General features: G+C 34.1%; 1 protein-coding gene across 3 annotated transcripts in view; it reads right to left on the bottom strand.

Moving 5' to 3' along the window:
* LOC145303517 (flavin reductase-like) overlaps positions 1 to 20001 on the bottom strand; it is a 100864-nt gene that overhangs the window by 35069 nt on the left and 45794 nt on the right. For all 3 annotated transcript variants that reach the window (XM_080144958.1, XM_080144956.1, XM_080144957.1), the window contains exons 3-4: positions 7134 to 7263; positions 1570 to 1633 (exon numbers count right to left, since the gene is read on the bottom strand). In XM_080144958.1, the coding sequence (XP_080001084.1) occupies positions 1570 to 1633; positions 7134 to 7263 (194 nt within the window). The remainder of the gene's footprint in view (positions 1 to 1569; positions 1634 to 7133; positions 7264 to 20001) is intronic.

Here is a 20001-nt window from a genome sequence, read left to right as displayed (position 1 = left end):
TTCCCAAAAGATTGCAGGCTGTCAAATTGCAGAAGGGCTATGCTACTAAATATTAACTAGTTTGTGTTCCTGTTGTATCTGTGTCTGTAGCTTAAAAATTACTTGGAAAAAAAAGTGCATCTAAATACTTAGTAAAAACCAGACAAAGTTTACTGACTGATAGGAATAAATAAGGAAGGAGGTGTATAAATCCATTAATAGGTAATGCACTAAGAGCTTTAATAAGTAGTGGGAGCAGTTAATGTAAACATAAGCTGTTTCTAAATGGCAAAGAATCTAAACATTATGTCAAGCCTGATGACCTCTTACTAAACAAAATACAAAAATTGGTGTAGCTTGCAATACACACACAATTTTCTATGTGATGTAAAAGTATTACCATTCATAATCAACTTAGAATGTCTGATGAGGGCAAATATTGCTTTTCTTGATGGCTTTCTTAAGAAATAAATTAAATAGATGGAATTAAATGAATATTAGATAGGAGGAATTAATACTATTACTTTATTATTACTTATAAAGGGCATTCCAAAAGTAATACCTCCTACTTTTTTTTTATTCTGCTCAAATAGATATGAGGAGATTGCATATTGCATTGTCATGAAGACTGAACTTATGCATTCATGACCTGAAATTTTCTTAACAAATTATAGCATAAGATAGCACCTTTTATGGTTGCAGTTTGTGAATGACTGTTCATGCATGGCGAAGAGTCACACCCTTCAAAAGGTAACTCTATTAACATGTATGGGCATAGATAAAACATGATGGATCTAGAGGAGTGAACCTCGATAAACCATCCCGCTATCCAGACGGGTAGCAGTAGTTGCTGCGGCGTTTAACATGTGGTAGCATTTCACAGAACAGTGTGGTTGTTGGGATGACCATTTTCTTGACAACAGATAAGAACATTGCCCCAATTAGCAGAGAACTATGATGAGATAGTGCCTCAACAAAATACCCGTCCCTTTGGAGGGGTTGGTGTTAGGAAGAGCACCTAGCCGTAAAAATTTGCTTCAATCTCATATGTCATGTCAAACATGGCAGAACTTTCAATCCTCAAACACGGGGAAGTAAAGCCGAGTAGGAAGAAGAAATTCTGAAGACTGTTACTTAAGTGATTTTAATCTGTATTGAGTTCTCCTACAAAAGTAACTTTGACTCAGACTACACTTATACCTCGTATTTTGTATATGAAATTAAGGTTTTTTTTTTGTCAATACCAGTTAAAGATATATATTTGACAATCAGTCTGACATTTTTTGTTTCTGTTGGGTTGAGATATGGTCCTATTCAATCCTCTGTGGTTCACATTCCTACACTTCACCATCACTCTTTGAGAAAAGGTTAGTTTATTGCTAACCACCTGAGAAATGTTGACGGGATTGCTCAGGCGTTTTTTGTAGACCAGAGTGCACTTCTTCTAGAGCACCAGTTTTTCAAAAACTCATCTGATCTTATGTTTAATTTCCCATAGAGGGGATAAATAAAATACTAAGCTTATTAAATGCAAAATAAAAAAAATAAAAAACTCAGGAGAAGAGAAGAAAAGGGCAGAAAAATGCAAACCTGATTTTTCCCAAGAATGTTGATAGCAAACCTTTGACTCTGCAACAATAAATCATGCATTCGACTAAAATTAAAAAAAAAAGAAAAAGAAATTTAAAAACAATTTTATAAAACCATTTCTATTTTTTTCTCTCATGCATCAATATTCAATAAATAAATTTATTTTCCAATTTTATTACAAAAACAAATTTCACCAAAACTTCAAACAGGAATCAAGCTCATTTTTTTTTTTCTACAGTTCCAGGTGAGCATTGTCTGAAGATAGCGGTTTCAATAATACCCAAACAGACCAGAGGATTAGTTGGCCAAAACGTGGTGAGACAAAATCTATGGAAGGCATTAATTACTAGGGAAACAGTTACAAAACTCAGCATTTCTATCCCGTTGTAATTAATCACATGAAGAAGGCCAGAGGATAAGTTGGCCAAAACATGGTAAAATAACAGCAACTATGAAGATGAGGATAACATTGCCGCCAAGAATGAATGCACAAATTACTCATCTCAAAGGATTCCAATAAAAATAATATATAATAGGAATCAAGTTTTGAAAACATGCAGCATTGCTTAAATAAACTTTGGAGTTTCTAACCGATGATACTAAACTACTATAAACTACTATACCCAGACAAAGATTCTCTTCCATTTTTTATATAGAAGACAAAAAAAAATGTGTGTGTCAACTGTGGCAAAATGGTTGGATAGATGGATAATTTAGCATAAATTACTGACAAGGTCTCAAACTGCATAAAAAAAGGGGGGGGGATGAAAGCATTATTAAAATGTAGTTTGTTTAAGACTTTTAGCAATGTAAATTTATAGTTATGATTTTGTTCATAACATCAGTAAAAAATAAAAAATAAAATAAAAAATAATTGTTAGCATTTTATAAGCAAAATGGAATCACACAAAAAGAAACTACGCAGATAATATCCAGAATATTTATGACCTAAGTTAATGGACAATAGACAGTTAAAAAAACTTAGATTTTCAGGTTGGGTATAAACTAAAACAACAATACCGACAACAAAGTAGCAGATAAATTGGACAGCTTTTATATTTCATCACCACATGTGAAAATAATTTCATAACAAAACCTACCTTATCTTTAATTCATAACAATAAAATTCCGATATAAAAATTTAGAGCAAAATTTTGTATATAAGATTTTGTTCACTTATTTGTTGCAGATGAAATTCTTTTCATTTAATAATTTACCAAAATAAATATTTTTTTAAATTCAAAATCTTGTGTTTCTAATGGCTTGTTTTTTTTTTTTTTTTTAAATAAACAATATATTTGTGAAACTGTTTGTAAATTTAAGACAATCTTTGTTACTTAATCCATTCCATTATGTACTCATATTCTTTAAGATTTTTGTTAATTGTAGTATTTGAATTGTAAACAAATGAATATATATGAATTATTATATTTGGATTGTATTTATAGAGAAATTGTTGTAGATGAATTTTAAAATTGTTGTATTTGAATTGTATTTATAGAGAAATTATTGTATTTGAATTGTATTTATAGAGAAATTATTGTATTTGAATTGTATTTATAGAGAAATTATTGTATTTGAATTGTATTTATAGAGAAATTATTGTATTTGAATTGTATTTATAGAGAAATTATTGTATTTGAATTGTATTTATAGAGAAATTATTGTATTTGAATTGTCATACTTACATTCATAGATGAATTATCATATTTGAATTATATTTGTAGGCAAATTGTCATAGATGAATAGTAAGTAAAATAAATAGTAACTTTATTTTCTGATGGCCTTTTTTTAATTTACAGCATTGACTGAACACCCAAGTATATTTTGTACTACACTTTTCTGAAAATAAAAATGTTGTTTGTTAGGTTGATTAATGATCATTGTCCTTTTCCTTTCTTTGTGTTAAAACTATTTTAACAGGTCTTGTGACAACATATGCAACCATCCATGATCTTATGCTAAAATATCAGAGACAGTGGTATTTTGTATGACCCTAATTCATTTCTTATCATTCAAATGAATACATGGTTAAGTGGCAGTTTTCTCCACTCACTCATTTCAAACCAAATTTCAAACAATTATTACAGTTTATTGATCACCTTCTCAGTTATAGTGTGAAAAAAAAATTTTTTTTTTCAATTTTCATTCAATAAAACGAAAGTTATGAATTTAGTGGTGTTCAAAATTGTAAAAAAACATAAGGAGGTGAGCAACGTTTTTTATAACTGGTTTTCATAGCAACCATGCCGCTTCAGCGATTACTATTGCTACTAATTCACTGCTGTCATGAAAAGAGAAGAAACAAGTGAAACAGAAAGAATGAAAGGGAGATAATTAGGGGAATTTTATTGAAGCAGACAAGTGCTGTACATTGTTATTACATATGTATATGTTATGTTTATGGGGCAAAAAAAAATAAGATTAAAATTAAACAAAGAACAAGTGAATTTTTATTGGAAGCCTGGAAAAATCATGGATTACAATAGAAAAAATGTGAGCATGAAAAATAATATGGTTAGGCTTAAACATGGAAAAATAAAGGACTAGTTGTTAAAACTGGGAAAGAAAAGGACAAGATATTCTTGTAAAAAATATAATAAATTTATAACTTAAAATATTGCAGCATTAAATTTTTTTAAAAATTCAATTTAACATTATATAATCAATTTTTAATGCTGCAATATTTTAAGTTATAAATTCATTATAAATAAAGAGATCCATAAATATGAAAAGCAGATTTACTGACAGGAAGACTAAAAAGAAACAGCAACGCCTAGAGCATCAAGATATACATGAAGGCCACGGAAGAGATCACTTGAGATATGCAAGTGTAGCAAAATAGAATGTGTATAAAACGAGTCAGTGAACAGGATTGTTTTTATGGAAATCACTCCAGACAAGGCATGAAGCCACTTAATGTAAGGAGCTGAAAAAATATTACTTCAAGGTCAAAATAATTGCCAATAATAAGTGTTAGATGGAATAGATTCTGACAAAGAAAACAGTAATTATTTTCTCTTTGTCAGAAACATCACTCCTGGAGTGTGAGGACTAAAGGACAAAATAAGGGAAGTGAGTTTTACGTGGCTACTGAAGGTAAACCCAAAGTCCACTCTCTTTAAATTGTAACGTCGGTCAAGATTAGTAAAAAAAACCCTTAAAACTTGAACTAACAATAAATGTTAAATCATATTTTCTCTGCTCTTCTCTCTTACATCTTCATAATTTTCCATCCTATCTCCATTTTTTGTGCATTTCTGTGCAGACAACTAAAAAGAAGTTTTTTCTTTGTTGTTGAGAAACAGAACACCTCAAGAATGATCTAAGAAGTGATGTCCCTTGGAATGATATAGTAGCCGTCATTGTCATGGTGTTTTAACTTTCTACCCTGGCTGATAATTACTTAAAAAGCAAAAAACAATATTCATGCTCTTTGATGGCAACATTGTTTTAAGTCTTAAAAAAATTTTTTTGAAATTTTTATTTATTTATTTATTTATTTTTTTTTTTACAGCATTGCAAAATTATATATTCCCATCACTCCAGGGCAAACGTAAACAGAGCTCTGAAAATATACAACTATTTTTGGAGTTCACCAGCCAAAGAGAAAGAACTTTCTTTCATTTTTGTCACATCTCATTTTGAACATCAATTTGTAAATAAATTATTGCAGATTATGTGTCATATTTGAACTGTATTTGTAGATAAATTGTCAATAAGTTTTCATATTTGAATGACCTTTGTAGACAAATAATGACCTTCTATCTTCAGATAACTTTAACTTATATCCTAAACTCAAAGCTCAGGTATATTGTATACTACAATGCATACACTACATGTTTTCAAAACATATTTGTTATGTTGATTGATTATTATTGGGTGCTTATCTAGAATTACACTTAATTAAAAAAAAAAAAAAACATACAGAAAAAATTTTTGATGTACATACTCGTAACGGAACAAAGATATCATATTCCAAAAATTATGTAAATAGATCAAGTATTTTTTTTTTTATGATCTTTACTGATTATAAAAGTAAACTTTAGCCATTAGAAGGCTTTGTAGTTCTAATTGAGTCATCTCCCCTTTATTTATGGTGGACCAAAAAAAAAATGGCCAATCTAAAAATAGCGCCTCGCTTCATAATAAAATTTGATTTTCTTATTTATTAATTTGCGGACTTTTATCCTCATCTTCATAGTTGTTGTTTCACAATGTTTTAGTCAACTTTTCCATAATTACTGCCTTTCATAGTTGTTGTTTCTTTTTTTGTTTTTACATAGGAATCACCACTTACCAAAACCCGGAGGCCACTCGAGGATAAGGGTTAATGAGTCTGTGGTAGTCAATGGGATAATATCATAGTAATCGTTAATAGTTGAAATTTGGTAAATTGGATTACTTAAGAATTTGTTTATGTTGAACTTGAAGACAACCATATTGTAGTCAGCTGGAAAGCAGGCAAACAGAAGAAAGTTCCATAGGCGTGCAGTTCTAAGAAAGAAGCTTTATTCATGGAATCTACGTTTAGGTTTAGGCACAGATAAAGAGTGGGGGGAAATTATTGATAGTGGTTTCAGCTAGACGAGTGTTTTTCGTGATAGTTTGGCAAGGGGGGACCATAGATTGGGGCTCAGAAAAGCACTTACCATGAAAATAATGATAAAGCAGAGACAGGCTTGCAATGTCTTTTCTGTGGGAAAGGGATTGCAGGGAAGAGAAAAGGGCATCCTTCACTAAGCTACGAATTCTATTTTGAACTATCAAGGCAGGATAAACTGCTTCTAGCAGCTCCTGCCCAGATGTAGCAACAGTACTCTTAGGCTAACTAATCCTCTGGCTGGCTTTGAGTAAAATTGAAACTGCTATCTTCAGATAATGCTCACCTGGAACTATAGAGACTCAATGCCTCTATCCACTGTGCCACAGACCTCAAAGTACTGAGCATACAGCATTCCTATCCCATTGGAGACTCAATGTTCCTATCCCGTTGCAGTTAGCCACCTAACGAAGGCTACAGGAACAGTTGACCAAAACATAGTGAAACAACAACTATCAAGATGAGTAGAAAAGTCTGCAAATAAATAAATAAAAATATAAATTACTCCTCTCAAAGGATTCCAATAATAATAAAATTGATTTTCTTAGTTAAAAAAAAAACAAAAAACTACTGAATCAATCTACATAATTTTTGGAATATGACCTCTTCATTCTGTGACAGGTATGTATATCATAAAGATTTGCCTATATTTTTTGTTTTTTTAATTAAGTGTAATTCTAAATAAGCATCGATTATTGTCCTCTTTTATCCAAGAGACAGAAACAAAGCTCCAAAAGAGATTACTATTCCTGGAGTTCACATTTCACTTTGAACTTTGTGTTCGTTACATCATATCCTGACATGTAGTTCTTACTCTAATTTTTGTCTTCTATTGGCATTTTTCATTCCTTTGATTAATTTAACCTTATGTGGAAAATACTGTTTTAACGCTATTTTTATGCATCCACACCTACGTATTGTTACACTGTAAGAACTGATTAGAAAGTTTTGATTATCTTACCTGGGTCTGTTTAGACAGAAAGACAAAATGGGTGGCTTGAGGGAGACGCTTAAAAGTGAACTGCAAGTGATGCCCCTTTTTAACCAAGAATTGGTATCAGCTCGAAATATGGCGCTTGTTAATAGCACAACTGTGAAAAAAAAAAAAAAACCACCCAACAATCATTTTGCACCACTTTTATATCCCCTTAGCAAGATTAAAATCAAGATATAATGATACTAAACCTTATGTCTAGGATCCTTGTTCTAATTCTTAAATCAAAATCTTTATATGATGTTGATTCTAGAAAATTTCTAAAATTTAAGACTTAAGGAGTCTTAAGAAAAAAAACTTCACAAAATCTTTAATCAGTGTCCAATAAGTATGAGTCAGACTTTAAGAAATTGGTGATGAAATTTACAATCCAACCCTATTTGGTACATATAAACTTCAGTGTATGCCTAACTTGTCCACCAAGTTTACATCATGAATGTCCAACAGTCTTTGTTTTATTGCCACTCAATGACAAGCATATCTGGATATAGCATGCTCTAAACTTAGGACCACTACTGGAGTGAAATAATAATAATACAAACAATATTAATAATAAAGACCAATGATCATTGCCAGTGAGAAATCCATTACAAGCGACTGTTGTGATAATGCCAAGTTATTTGCAAAGGTTATCAGAAAGGGCGTAGAGAATTTGGGAAGACTTGCTGTCATTCAGACTCCAGTGAACACTCATGATTATTATTATTAGTGAGTAATCTCTGATGATAACCTGTGTAAAAACTCCTAGTGAATACAAATAAAATAATACAAATAATAATAAATACCATTTGTTGTTGTCCTTTAATTGCCATTGCTCCCAGGTCCACTATGACCCGGAGTGGTAGTACCTGTTATGGTCCCAACTATGGGTTAAATAGAATCTGACTTAAAAAAAAAAATATATATATATATATATATATATATATAAAGATTTGCCTATATTTTTTGTTTTTTTAATTAAGTGTAATTCTAAATAAGCATCGATTATTGTCCTCTTTTATCCAAGAGACAGAAACAAAGCTCCAAAAGAGATTACTATTCCTGGAGTTCACATTTCACTTTGAACTTTGTGTTCATTACATTATATCCTGACATGTAGTTCTTACTCTAATTTTTGTCTTCTATTGGCATTTTTCATTCCTTTGATTAATTTAACCTTATGTGGAAAATACTGTTTTAACGCTATTTAACGTATATATATATATACTCCATTAAAAATCGTTCCTCAAAATAACTAGATTTGGCATTAAATGACCTGAAAAAGGTTGATATGCCGTAAAACAAAAACAAACAACCATTTGTTGTTGGTAGTGAGAAACTAATGTTGCGATAATGCAAAGTCTTTTGTAAAGGTTATAAGAAAAGGTAGAAAGTAGTAAAGATCTGGAGGGAGGAAACTTGTTGTCACCCAGACTCCAGGGAACACCATTGGTTATTATCAGCAAGTAATCGCTGATGATGATTTATGTGAGAACTCTTAGGGAGAACAAAATAACACAAAAAAATAATAAAAATGATAATTTATTTAGAGGATGTGAAAACTTTATTTCAAAATCATTTCCACCGTGTTAGAAATCCAGACTTATTGCATGTCCAATTATTGCATATATTTAAAAAGAAAAAAACGTATATAAATAATTAGATTTATTGAGTTAAACCTGAAACTCTACCATTCGTTAATTTATTGATGGTTTTCCTTCACGGCGGTTTAACTTATTTCAACAAATCCTTACGGTGAATATGATTTAAATTCTTTTCGAAAGCTGTAGTAACTGCACATTTCCTTTTCAGTTTTTCCGCTTTTCACCTTGTACGTTATATATGCTATTATTTTACGTTATATATGCTATTATTTTATTTCCATCATATTTGTTTGGAACGCGTATTTCAATTGTTAACATTAATATCTCTGAAAACGATACACAAGCGAGGAAGCATCCTCGCGCCGCCAATCGGAAAACTTTTCACCAAGTGACCCCCCCTCCCCCTAAAGTAGCCTACCCAGTCCTCTACTGAATTAGATAGCATCTTGGTACCACAAATGCCATTTGACCTTTCGGGGCCAAGAGAAACGACCACCCTGGTCTTTAGTCTCGAGTGTCCAAGAAAAGAAAACCAAAGATAAGTAAAATCTTTAACTGTTTAGCATGAAATTTAAAGCAAATATTCTTTACATTTCCAGGCATATTGTAACCGATAATTTTCTCTATTTAAATAGACCATTTCGCAGTTTACAAAATCCATCTCACTTAAATAATAAGTCAATGCTATAGTAAAGGTAAACTCGGTTAAAAAAAAAAAGAAAAAACAAAAAAAAAATTATGCTAATTTATTTAGAGGATGTGAAAACTTTATTTCAAAATCATTTCCACCGTATTAGAAATCCAGACTTATTGCATGTCCAATTATTGCATATATTTAAAAAAAAAAAAAAAACGTATATAAATAATTAGATTTATTGAGTTAAACCTGAAACTCTACCATTCGTTAATTTATTGATGGTTTTCCTTCACGGCGGTTTAACTTATTTCAACAAATCCTTACGGTGAATATGATTTAAATTCTTTTCGAAAGCTGTAGTAACTGCACATTTCCTTTTCAGTTTTTCCGCTTTTCACCTAGTACGTTATATATGCTATTATTTTACGTTATATATGCTATTATTTTATTTCCATCATATTTGTTTGGAACGCGTATTTCAATTGTTAACATTAATATCTCTGAAAACGATACACAAGCGAGGAAGCATCCTCGCGCCGCCAATCGGAAAACTTTTCACCAAGTGACCCCCCCTCCCCCTAAAGTAGCCTACCCAGTCCTCTACTGAATTAGATAGCATCTTGGTACCACAAATGCCATTTGACCTTTCAGGGCCAAGAGAAACGACCACCCTGGTCTTTAGTCTCGAGTGTCCAAGAAAAGAAAACCAAAGATAAGTAAAATCTTTAACTGTTTAGCACGAAATTTAAAGCAAATATTCTTTACATTTCCAGGCATATTGTAACCGATAATTTTCTCTATTTAAATAGACCATTTCGCAGTTTACAAAACCCATCTCACTTAAATAATAAGTCAATGCTATAGTAAAGGTAAACTCGGTTAAAAAAAAAAAGAAAAAAAAAAAAAAAAATTATGTTAATTTATTTAGAGGATGTGAAAACTTTATTTCAAAATCATTTCCACCGTGTTAGAAATCCAGACTTATTGCATGTCCAATTATTGCATATATTTAAAAAGAAAAAAACGTATATAAATAATTAGATTTATTGAGTTAAACCTGAAACTCTACCATTCGTTAATTTATTGATGGTTTTCCTTCACGGCGGTTTAACTTATTTCAATAAATCCTTAGGGTGAATATGATTTAAATTCTTTTCGAAAGCTGTAGTAACTGCACATGTCCTTTTCAGTTTTTCCGCTTTTCACCTTGTACGTTATATATGCTATTATTTTACGTTATATATGCTATCATTTTATTTCCATCATATTTGTTTGGAACGCGTATTTCAATTGTTAACATTAATATCTCTGAAAACGATACACAAGCGAGGAAGCATCCTCACGCCGCCAATCGGAAAACTTTTCACCAAGTGACCCCCCCTCCCCCTAAAGTAGCCTACCCAGTCCTCTACTGAATTAGATAGCATCTTGGTACCACAAATGCCATTTGACCTTTCGGGGCCAAGAGAAACGACCACCCTGGTCTTTAGTCTCGAGTGTCCAAGAAAAGAAAACCAAAGATAAGTAAAATCTTTAACTGTTTAGCATGAAATTTAAAGCAAATATTCTTTACATTTCCAGGCATATTGTAACCGATAATTTTCTCTATTTAAATAGACCATTTCGCAGTTTACAAAACCCATCTCACTTAAATAATAAGTCAATGCTATAGTAAAGGTAAACTCGGTTAAAAAGGGGAAAGAAAAAACAAAAAAAAAATTATGCTAATTTATTTAGAGGATGTGAAAACTTTATTTAAGTACGTTACTTAATATAAATCAGCCATCGCAAGGCGATTTTTTTTTTTTTTTTTTTTTTTTAATGTTAATTTACTCAATTAAAATAACGCTAATAAGATATCAGTGACCCCCCCCCCCCTTACTTGTACACTGCCATTTCCTTTCCGGACACCTATGCTCTTGATCCATCATTTCATCAAAATACAAAAAATTAGATAAGCTGTTTTAAATTTCCTCTTTTGACAAAATTGCCAATCGAAATGCAGACGGGGTTTCCTTTACAATAGAGGATAGAACTGAAGCAGTATACTTATATGTACAATACGTGCGTACTAACTAAACCACCTTTGTTAACTATATATAATCGCCTGTACTGAATCCTCACCAGCTCACAACCTCCTGTATCCTTAGACTCTTAATGTATCAGACCTTATATCACCAAGACATCCTTCTGAATAGATACAAGAATTCTTCTGAGCAGCATAACATCTAGTGATCATATATCTAATCCTCATGAAATTGCTTATATCACTCTGAATATTACCTTAAATTTCCTTTCTATCCCTAAGCTAAGTAGAACACCTCATAATACTCTATTCAACTACTTTTAAAATTAGATACACCCAGTTGCAATATTAGAAGTACTTCGTCCCTGACCTAGACTACGGACTTGTACAACAAACCATGAAACTATTGCACCTAAAATTCCTCTCAAAACTGAAAAATACTGCTAGTTGTATACTAAGTACCCCCTATAGATACTTTGCCTCCAAGATGACTGCATCGTCTGTTTTGCATGACAAACCTTTTTATTTTTTACTTAAATTCTCTTTCTCCTGATCACTAACAAATCAAACTGCTCTATTTCTCAAGTTGCCACTAAACCTAATCCGTTTCACGTAACTTAGAGAGGTCCTTGCTCTCCGCCCTTGACCCTAACAGACTCGAAAATCGATACCCATTAACAACCAAAATTTCCTAGGTATGCCCCTGATTAAAACTCCTAACCCATAACCAAGCTTCTAAGTAAATACTTACTAGCCATAGTCCTATACATTGACTTAAAGCAATCTATAATGAACAGCAACCATTAATATCTCTTTATTAAGAGATAGTATTGCAATAATCATTACACAAACTAAACCGGTACTCATTGAAATAAAAACTTCCGGATATTAAGAGAAAGGCGAAGTCATTCTCTCCGTTGTAGTCTAAGGCAACTTACTCAAAGTGTCCAAAATTCCATGCATTCGTATACATTACTACTTATCCATCCATCTATATTTAACTATATTTACAACATATGCAATAACCTATATCTATCAGGTATAACTGTACTCCATATCAAATGTTCTCTTGTATCTATACTGAGCATATCTTATATTTCAGTCTTACTAAATATTTGGTTTGGGCACCAAATCAGAATTTCTAATAAGTAAATCATACCTTAACACTTTATCCTTATCCTAAACCTACTAAACCATATCTAATCATCCATCCCTAAACTTACAAAACTATATCTAACCATACATTAACTCGTCTCTCTCAATCCAATACTGTAGCAAATTTAGCTGCTTTCACAGCACAAATTTTTACCTATACCCTCTCCCAGTAACAATGGAAATGGAAGCATAGTAATGCCTTTTTTAACCAGGTTACCTACTAAAACCAGCCCATATATCTATTTACCAAATTACACATGACTCAAAACTTACTGTTTTTACTCGTACTATATTTGCACTCGCATCTCATGCCCTGCTATCATCTAAAATATAGCTTGGGCACAACTCGTAGTTCAATTCTTAACACCTACTCACACTCTAATATTATACTAGACCCAAGCTCACATGAATAATAAAAAAAAAAAAAAAATAAATAAATAAAAATAAAAGGAAAAAATAAAATATATATATATATACAAAAGAGAAAGCCTCAAACCACATTATCTCCTCCTAACAAGCCTCCTTACAATCATAGTTGCTTACACTGCATGAGCTCTACTCAACCTCTTTATCCAGTAACAATGAAATAACAATGTCCCTAATCCACTTTGAGGAGTGTAACTATTTTAGCAGATATAACCTCTACAAAATAACCCAATAACATTAACTAACCACGCGGGGTCGCAGAAATACCTCGATTAGAACCCAGGCGCGGAGCAAACCCTCTCAGTGGTGACGGACCCAGTAGATCTTTCCAGATCATCCGTCTAGGAGAAGGAAAACTCTGAAACCAAACCAAAGAGGAGGGAGGCCTCTTCAGTCTTGGATGACAACCTTCCTAGAGCTGGTGACTCAATCAAATTACCGGTTTGCAAACCTAAAATGCTTAAGGAGTAGATAGGTCCTGCCTATCGCCCGGCTTCCATACTCCTTCTTTGCCTATTAGTCAGGCGCAGAGATACTATCACAGTGATTCGACAGAAACACCCAGTGGTAGATCTTGTTTCTTGTCTAAGGCAATGAACGCCGTTTCCCCACTCCCGACACACCCCACCCCTAAAGCTGGGCACTTGAGAATGCTTGAGTACCACATATGCCTGAGCAATTAGATTGGGTTGACCTTCCTCCGAAGGGTTGAGGGTACCGGATTGACAGTTACTGGCTGCTGTTTCCGACTGGTAGTACAGGAGCCCTAACTCTTTGGTAGCGCTTAGAGCGGCTGCTCCATCAACAGTTGAATAATATCGGGATGTTTGCAGTGCCATGGCGCGCATGGAAAGGGACCCTGCACTCATCCCCGGTGGGCTTTCCTGAGGCCACAGTCCTAGTTGATGGAGGGTCAGCTGATGGTCTACTTGTGATGCATGTGTGATATTCTGCATAACCTCCTGTTCGGCTTCCCCTAACCCAACTGAAACTCGTTAAAAAAACATGATGACAGTACAATCTAAAAATAAGCTTAAACCAGGCTTAGGGTCAAACAAATCCAACTTGCCTCCTCCCTTGAGGCTTGCATTCACAAATATCCGTGGGCTTAGAACTAATTTAGCTGATGTTGAAGCATTTCTCTTAACAAATACCCCGGATATCTTAGCACTAAGTGAGACTAACCTACACTCCTCCATCCCCTCTAACTACTTTAACATGCCTGGATATCTCCCACTCTGCCGTAAGGACTCTGACAGACATATGCACGGACTTGGAGTTTACATTCGTAATACCCTTCCCTTGACTAGAGAAACAAACCTAGAAACGGATGATCAAGCCTTTATGTGCTTTAGACTAATCATGCAACACAACATTAGCTACTTTTACTTTCTCTACCGCTCTCCCTCGACCCAAGACTGCACCATAATAAACAAAGTATCTGACAGCATAGACACAGCACTCTCCTTCGACACTAGCGCCCAAGTACATGTATTTGGCGACTTTAATGTCCATCACAAAAACTGGCTTGGATTCTCTACTTACACAGATGCAGCAGGCAGCGCAACTCATAGCTTCTCTGTATCTCACTCCCTAGCGCAAATTGTTACTTTTCCAACCCGCTTCCCTGATCAGGAAGAACAACACGCATCACTATTAGATCTGTTTTTGACCACAGTTCCTGATGATTGTGTAACGAAAGCCGACAGCCCACTTGGGAACGCTGATCATGCGGTGATAATGGTTGAAATCGCCCTAAACTCTAGACCCAAAACTGAAGAGCCAGTGCTCAAAACAACGAGATATTATAAAAAGGCTGACTGGGAAGCTATCAGAGATCTTATCAGAGACGCCCCATGGGGAAATATTTTTTCTCTTCCTGCTGAACAGTGTGCAACCGAGACCACTGAATGGTTCAAAACTGCAATCGAAGCGCATGTTCCCATGCGGAAATTCTATAGCAAGCCCCACTCTCCCCAATGGTTTACTTCGACTTGCGCAACTGCCATTGCTCAAAGGCAGCATGCATTCCGCAGGCTTAATCGACATAAGTCCAGTTCAAACAGACAGAAGTACATAGAAGCTAGAAGTAACTGTAAGAAAGAAATAGCGACAGCTAAGAGGGAATTTACGGAAACCACGAAAAAACGCATCGAAGCACAAAAACTAGGAACTCGTGACTTCTGGAAAATCTACAACAGTGTAGTAAATAATGGGCAATCAACAATTCCCCCATTAACCAACAATCACGAGGTTCTTTGCTCAGCAACCGAGAAGGCTAACATGCTTGCCAGTCGGTTTGCCTCAAACTCCACACTGGACCCTCTAAACCACCCCCTACCTCAATTTCCTATGCGGACAGACGCCACGCTAGACGACCTGAAAATCACCCCTGCTCAGGTGCATGCTATCATAAAAAACCTTGACACTTCCAAAGCATGTGGACCCGACCTCATCCCAGCTGTGCTATTAAAAAAGTGCTCAGCCGAAGTAGCTCCAGTTCTCTCCAAACTCTACAACAAATGCCTTAATGAATCTTGCTTTCCGAGCTGTTGGAAAACTGCTTCTGTAGTACCAGTATTCAAGAATTCTGGCGAAAGAACTGACCCATTAAATTATCGCCCTATTAGCCTCCTCCCACTTTTTGCCAAAATATTTGAGACCTTAATTAACCATGCTCTAGTCCAGCACCTTACAGATGCTAAACTTCTGACCGACCGTCAATATGGATTTAGACAAGCCCGTTCCACGGCAGACATCCTCACTGTAATCTCTGAACGCATATACCATTCACTGGACAAAGCGGGAGAGGGACGAGCGGTAGCTCTAGATATATCTAAGGCTTTTGACAGGGTGTGGCATGAGGGTCTCCTCAGGAAGATTAGATCTTACGGTATCACTGGTAGAATACTTAACGTAATTAAATCCTTCTTAGATAAGAGAAAAATCCAGATTGTCCTCGACGGTCGTACATCTAAACAATATGATATAAATGCGGGAGTGCCCCAGGGATCTATCCTGGGACCTCTGCTGTTCCTGATATTCATAAATGACCTCCCCGACAAGATTGCCTCTGAGATGGGGATATATGCTGATGACACCACACTCTATAGCAGGCACGACAGGAAAACAAACGAACATATATCTAAAGTAATGGCAGAAACACTAGTGGATGACCTCCAATCAGTAGTGGAATGGGGACAAAAATGGATGGTAACGTTCAATGCCACCAAGACAAAACTGGTTTCATTCAATAATTACAAGAAACCTTCTCTACCACCTATAGCAATGGCCAACGACTCTTTATCTGAGAGTACGTCTCTCAAGCTCCTTGGCCTAACGTTCACTGGAAACATGAGTTGGAACAGTTACATCGAGGGCATTGCCAGGGCCGCTGCAAGGAAGGTGGGCTCTCTCTACCGTGCTAGAAAACTTTTAACACCCGAAAGTATCCTGTACCTCTATAAGGCCACTATTCGCCCATGTATGGAGTATTGCTGTCATATTTGGGCCGGTGCATCAGCTACTTGTCTCTCGCTCCTTGACAGGGTTCAAAAGAGAGTCGCAAATCTGATAGGCCCTAAACTGGCATCAAAACTTCAGCCTCTGTCCCATCGTCGAAATGTTGCATCCCTCTGCCTGTTCTACAAGTATTATAATGGTGAATGCTCTGAAGAACTGCAAGCACTTGTGCCCCCACGACGTGAACACCCTCGACAGACCCGACAAGCTGCAAAATCCCACCCCCACACTGTAGAGATCCCTAGATGTAAAAGATCCTTCTACTCCAGTAGTTTCTTCCCCAGAACTGCTAGACTTTGGAATTCCATTCCGGGTCACTGCTTCCCCAACTGTACTGACATGCATAAGTTCAAGTGCAACGTGAACCAACATCTCGCTGCCCTAATCCCTACATAGTACCCCAGTAGATGTTTCCCCTGATAGTAGCCCCCTACACCAAAGTGGCAATGTGCCTTGTTTGGGGTGAAAATGTAATAAAAAAAAAAAAAATAATCACATACCTGATTACACTGAATTCAACAGCTGAAAAATAAGACTGTTTTCTCTCCTATATAATTTCTGCTAAACCTAACATTTTACAGTTAAGATATTTGTTTTTTTTTTAACATAAATTGTAAACACAATGTAAATTTCATATTTTGAAACCTAGTCTCAGTGGAAAATCTCAATCATATATGGTTATCTTTCTAGAATCAACCATCATTTTTAAACAGTTAACTTTAACACAGTATTTAAATGTATATTTCATTATACTGTTTTCAGACGACCAAAGAGTCTCTTTGTCACTGCTTGAGGAATCCACATAATTTTTGGACGCAAGTACCAGGACTTACAGCCAGAAATTGCCAACTCTACTTTACTCAGATGAACTTTGTAAAAAAGCGTTAAATTGAAAACACAGACACTAACCATCTAAAGCATATTTCATAAATCAGAAAGAAAGATAAAACTGCCATTTAACTTTTCCTATATGTGACATATATATATACACATACTAGCAGGGAGACCTGATGTTGTTTGGGATCAAATAAAGATCAACAAATGTTTCACCCTTTATACATTTATTGAAATCAGTGAAATCGCCCATTTTTCAATCAAATTGATTGATTGCCTGGTCTAGTTAGGGACCCCCCGCCCCCACAGTGCACCGGAAGAAAGCTTCACATGCCTCCCTGCAGTGACAGTCCACAATACATTGTAGTGTACATTGCACTGTAGAGAACCTAACTTTATAAACTTATCTGTAAACAATGGATTAACTTAAAGTTTAAAATGCAAAAGTCAAGTATCATGGTTCAATTGTGCTCTAAACAGAAACATTCATTTCAAATGCGCCCCTGTCTTAGCAAAGAACCATCTGTTGATTTTATGAAACTATTTTTACATAATCACTTGAATTAAAGTTAAACGTACAAAAATAGTTCAGTTGTGCTCTAAAAAGAAACATTAATTCAAACACACGCCTGTCTTAGAAAAGAATCTACAGTTAATTTTATAGGCTGGGCCTTTCTGCTTGTGCAGTGATTAAGCTTCTCAAATGCATTTGTGATGTTAGGTTGTATAAAAGTGTTAACTTTGATAAAAATCAGACTTCCTGCTTTGATAGGATTTTTTCGAATATCAATTTTTTATACTTATTGGAAGCATTTTGATACAAAACCTACCTGAGAACACTCTCAGACACATTAAGTACCTTTGTATTGAATTAAAAAAAGAATCGGCCCAACCATTTCTGAGTCCATAGGAAACGAACTCATACACACAAAGTTTCTTATTATTGTAATATTTAACTGGATAATTATTTTTTATAAGGAAACGATTATCAATGATTTATTAGTCATATTTTGCATTTTTTGTGTTTTGAAAGTGATTCAGTTTTTCACAGACATCAATAAACCAAAAAATATTGCTTTGTAAGTAGAAACAACTTTCTTTTTCTTTTTGTTGTTTAATACTAACATTGTGGGTGTTTATTTCAAAAAAGTCCATAAACTGCAGAAGATTTTGTTTAACAATGATAAACGTTTTTATGTTTTAAAATCTGCTAACTACTTTTATAGTCTTAAAAGTGATAAAAATAAAAATGAAACAAACGACATCAGTTGGGATTGAAACTAAAAACTTAAAGTCTTCAGTCCATCATCCTACCATCTGAACTGATTTCAAAAATTATGTCAAGGTGTTGGAAATTAATATATTTAAAAGAAGAAAAGTGTAAAGACATCTATGCATGCACAGACAAATATACAACAATAAAGATATGATTAAACTTGGCCCCTACCCAGTAAGAAATTAATCATTTTTTTCAAAATTTTAGATATTATTCATCCGATATAATGGTGATCGATGGGATATTTTATGGTCCTTTGGTTAATATTTTTATTACCTCTAGCGAGACATACAAACATAAAAATACAGATATTTACCCTTTATATCATATCATATATGCATATATAATAGTATTATTTATTTATACACAGCACTGTTTCACCTTTAAAGCTAATGAGTATGGATTTAAAATAATTGGCCTACATATGATTGAGCTTGAACCTACAACTCTGGACCTTCTTAACCCCATGGCCAGCAAGACATTTAATAAAAAATTTGTATTAGTAAATGGGTTATTGTCCAGAATTCCCCCATATTAAAAACAAAAATAAAGAAAAATCTGTATGATGTACATATCCGTGATGGAACAAAAATATCATACTCTAAAAATCACATAAACTGATCAAGTAGATTTGATTTTAATTAAGAAAATTAAATTTTATAAGAAAGTGAGGACCAACTGCCTCAATTAGCCATCTTAAATAAACAAAGGGAGATAACTCAATTCAAACTTCCAGACTTTTTGTTTGTGTTCCAACCTTGTAATGGCTACAATTTACCATTAATCATTTAATATCATTAAAAAAATGATTTTTTATATTAAAAAACAAACAAAAAACAAACTACTTGATCAATTTACATGATTTTTGGAATATGATCTCTTCGTTTTTTTGTTTTTTTTCTGTATTTTTGTTTTTTTTAATATGGGAATTCAGGACAACCAGCAGTAAAAGTATCTAAAATGTTCAAATATGTGGAGGAAACTCTAGCGTTACTGTCTGGGCGACATAATTATTTTGTCCTAATTAAAGTGCCCTCCCTTTATTAAGGGGCTTTACAATAATAATATTATTCAATGATAGACAAGCTTGTTTCGTCTTTTGAAGTCTCATCAGTATGGATTTAAACAACTGGCCTATCTACTAACAGGCTTGAACTCACAACTCTGGGTCTTGTAACTGAACGTCGTTAACGCCTTTGCTAGTAGATCAGTTCCACAATCGAGACATGTAATTATGGTTTATACTCATATATATACGTGTATTTGGACACAATTTCATCTTACAGAAAAATCAATTCAAATTTTATTGTATTATTTGGATTCTTCGGACTACTGTTCTTATCTTGAGTGGGATTTTCACAATGTTTCTGTCAATG

The sequence above is a fragment of the Euprymna scolopes genome, chromosome 19 (genome assembly GCF_053919585.1).
Source record: "Euprymna scolopes isolate OS-2025 chromosome 19, ASM5391958v1, whole genome shotgun sequence".
NCBI lineage: Eukaryota > Metazoa > Mollusca > Cephalopoda > Sepiida > Sepiolidae > Euprymna > Euprymna scolopes.
The sequence above is the reverse complement of the archived record's forward strand: the minus strand, read 5'-3'. Positions and strand labels throughout refer to the sequence as shown.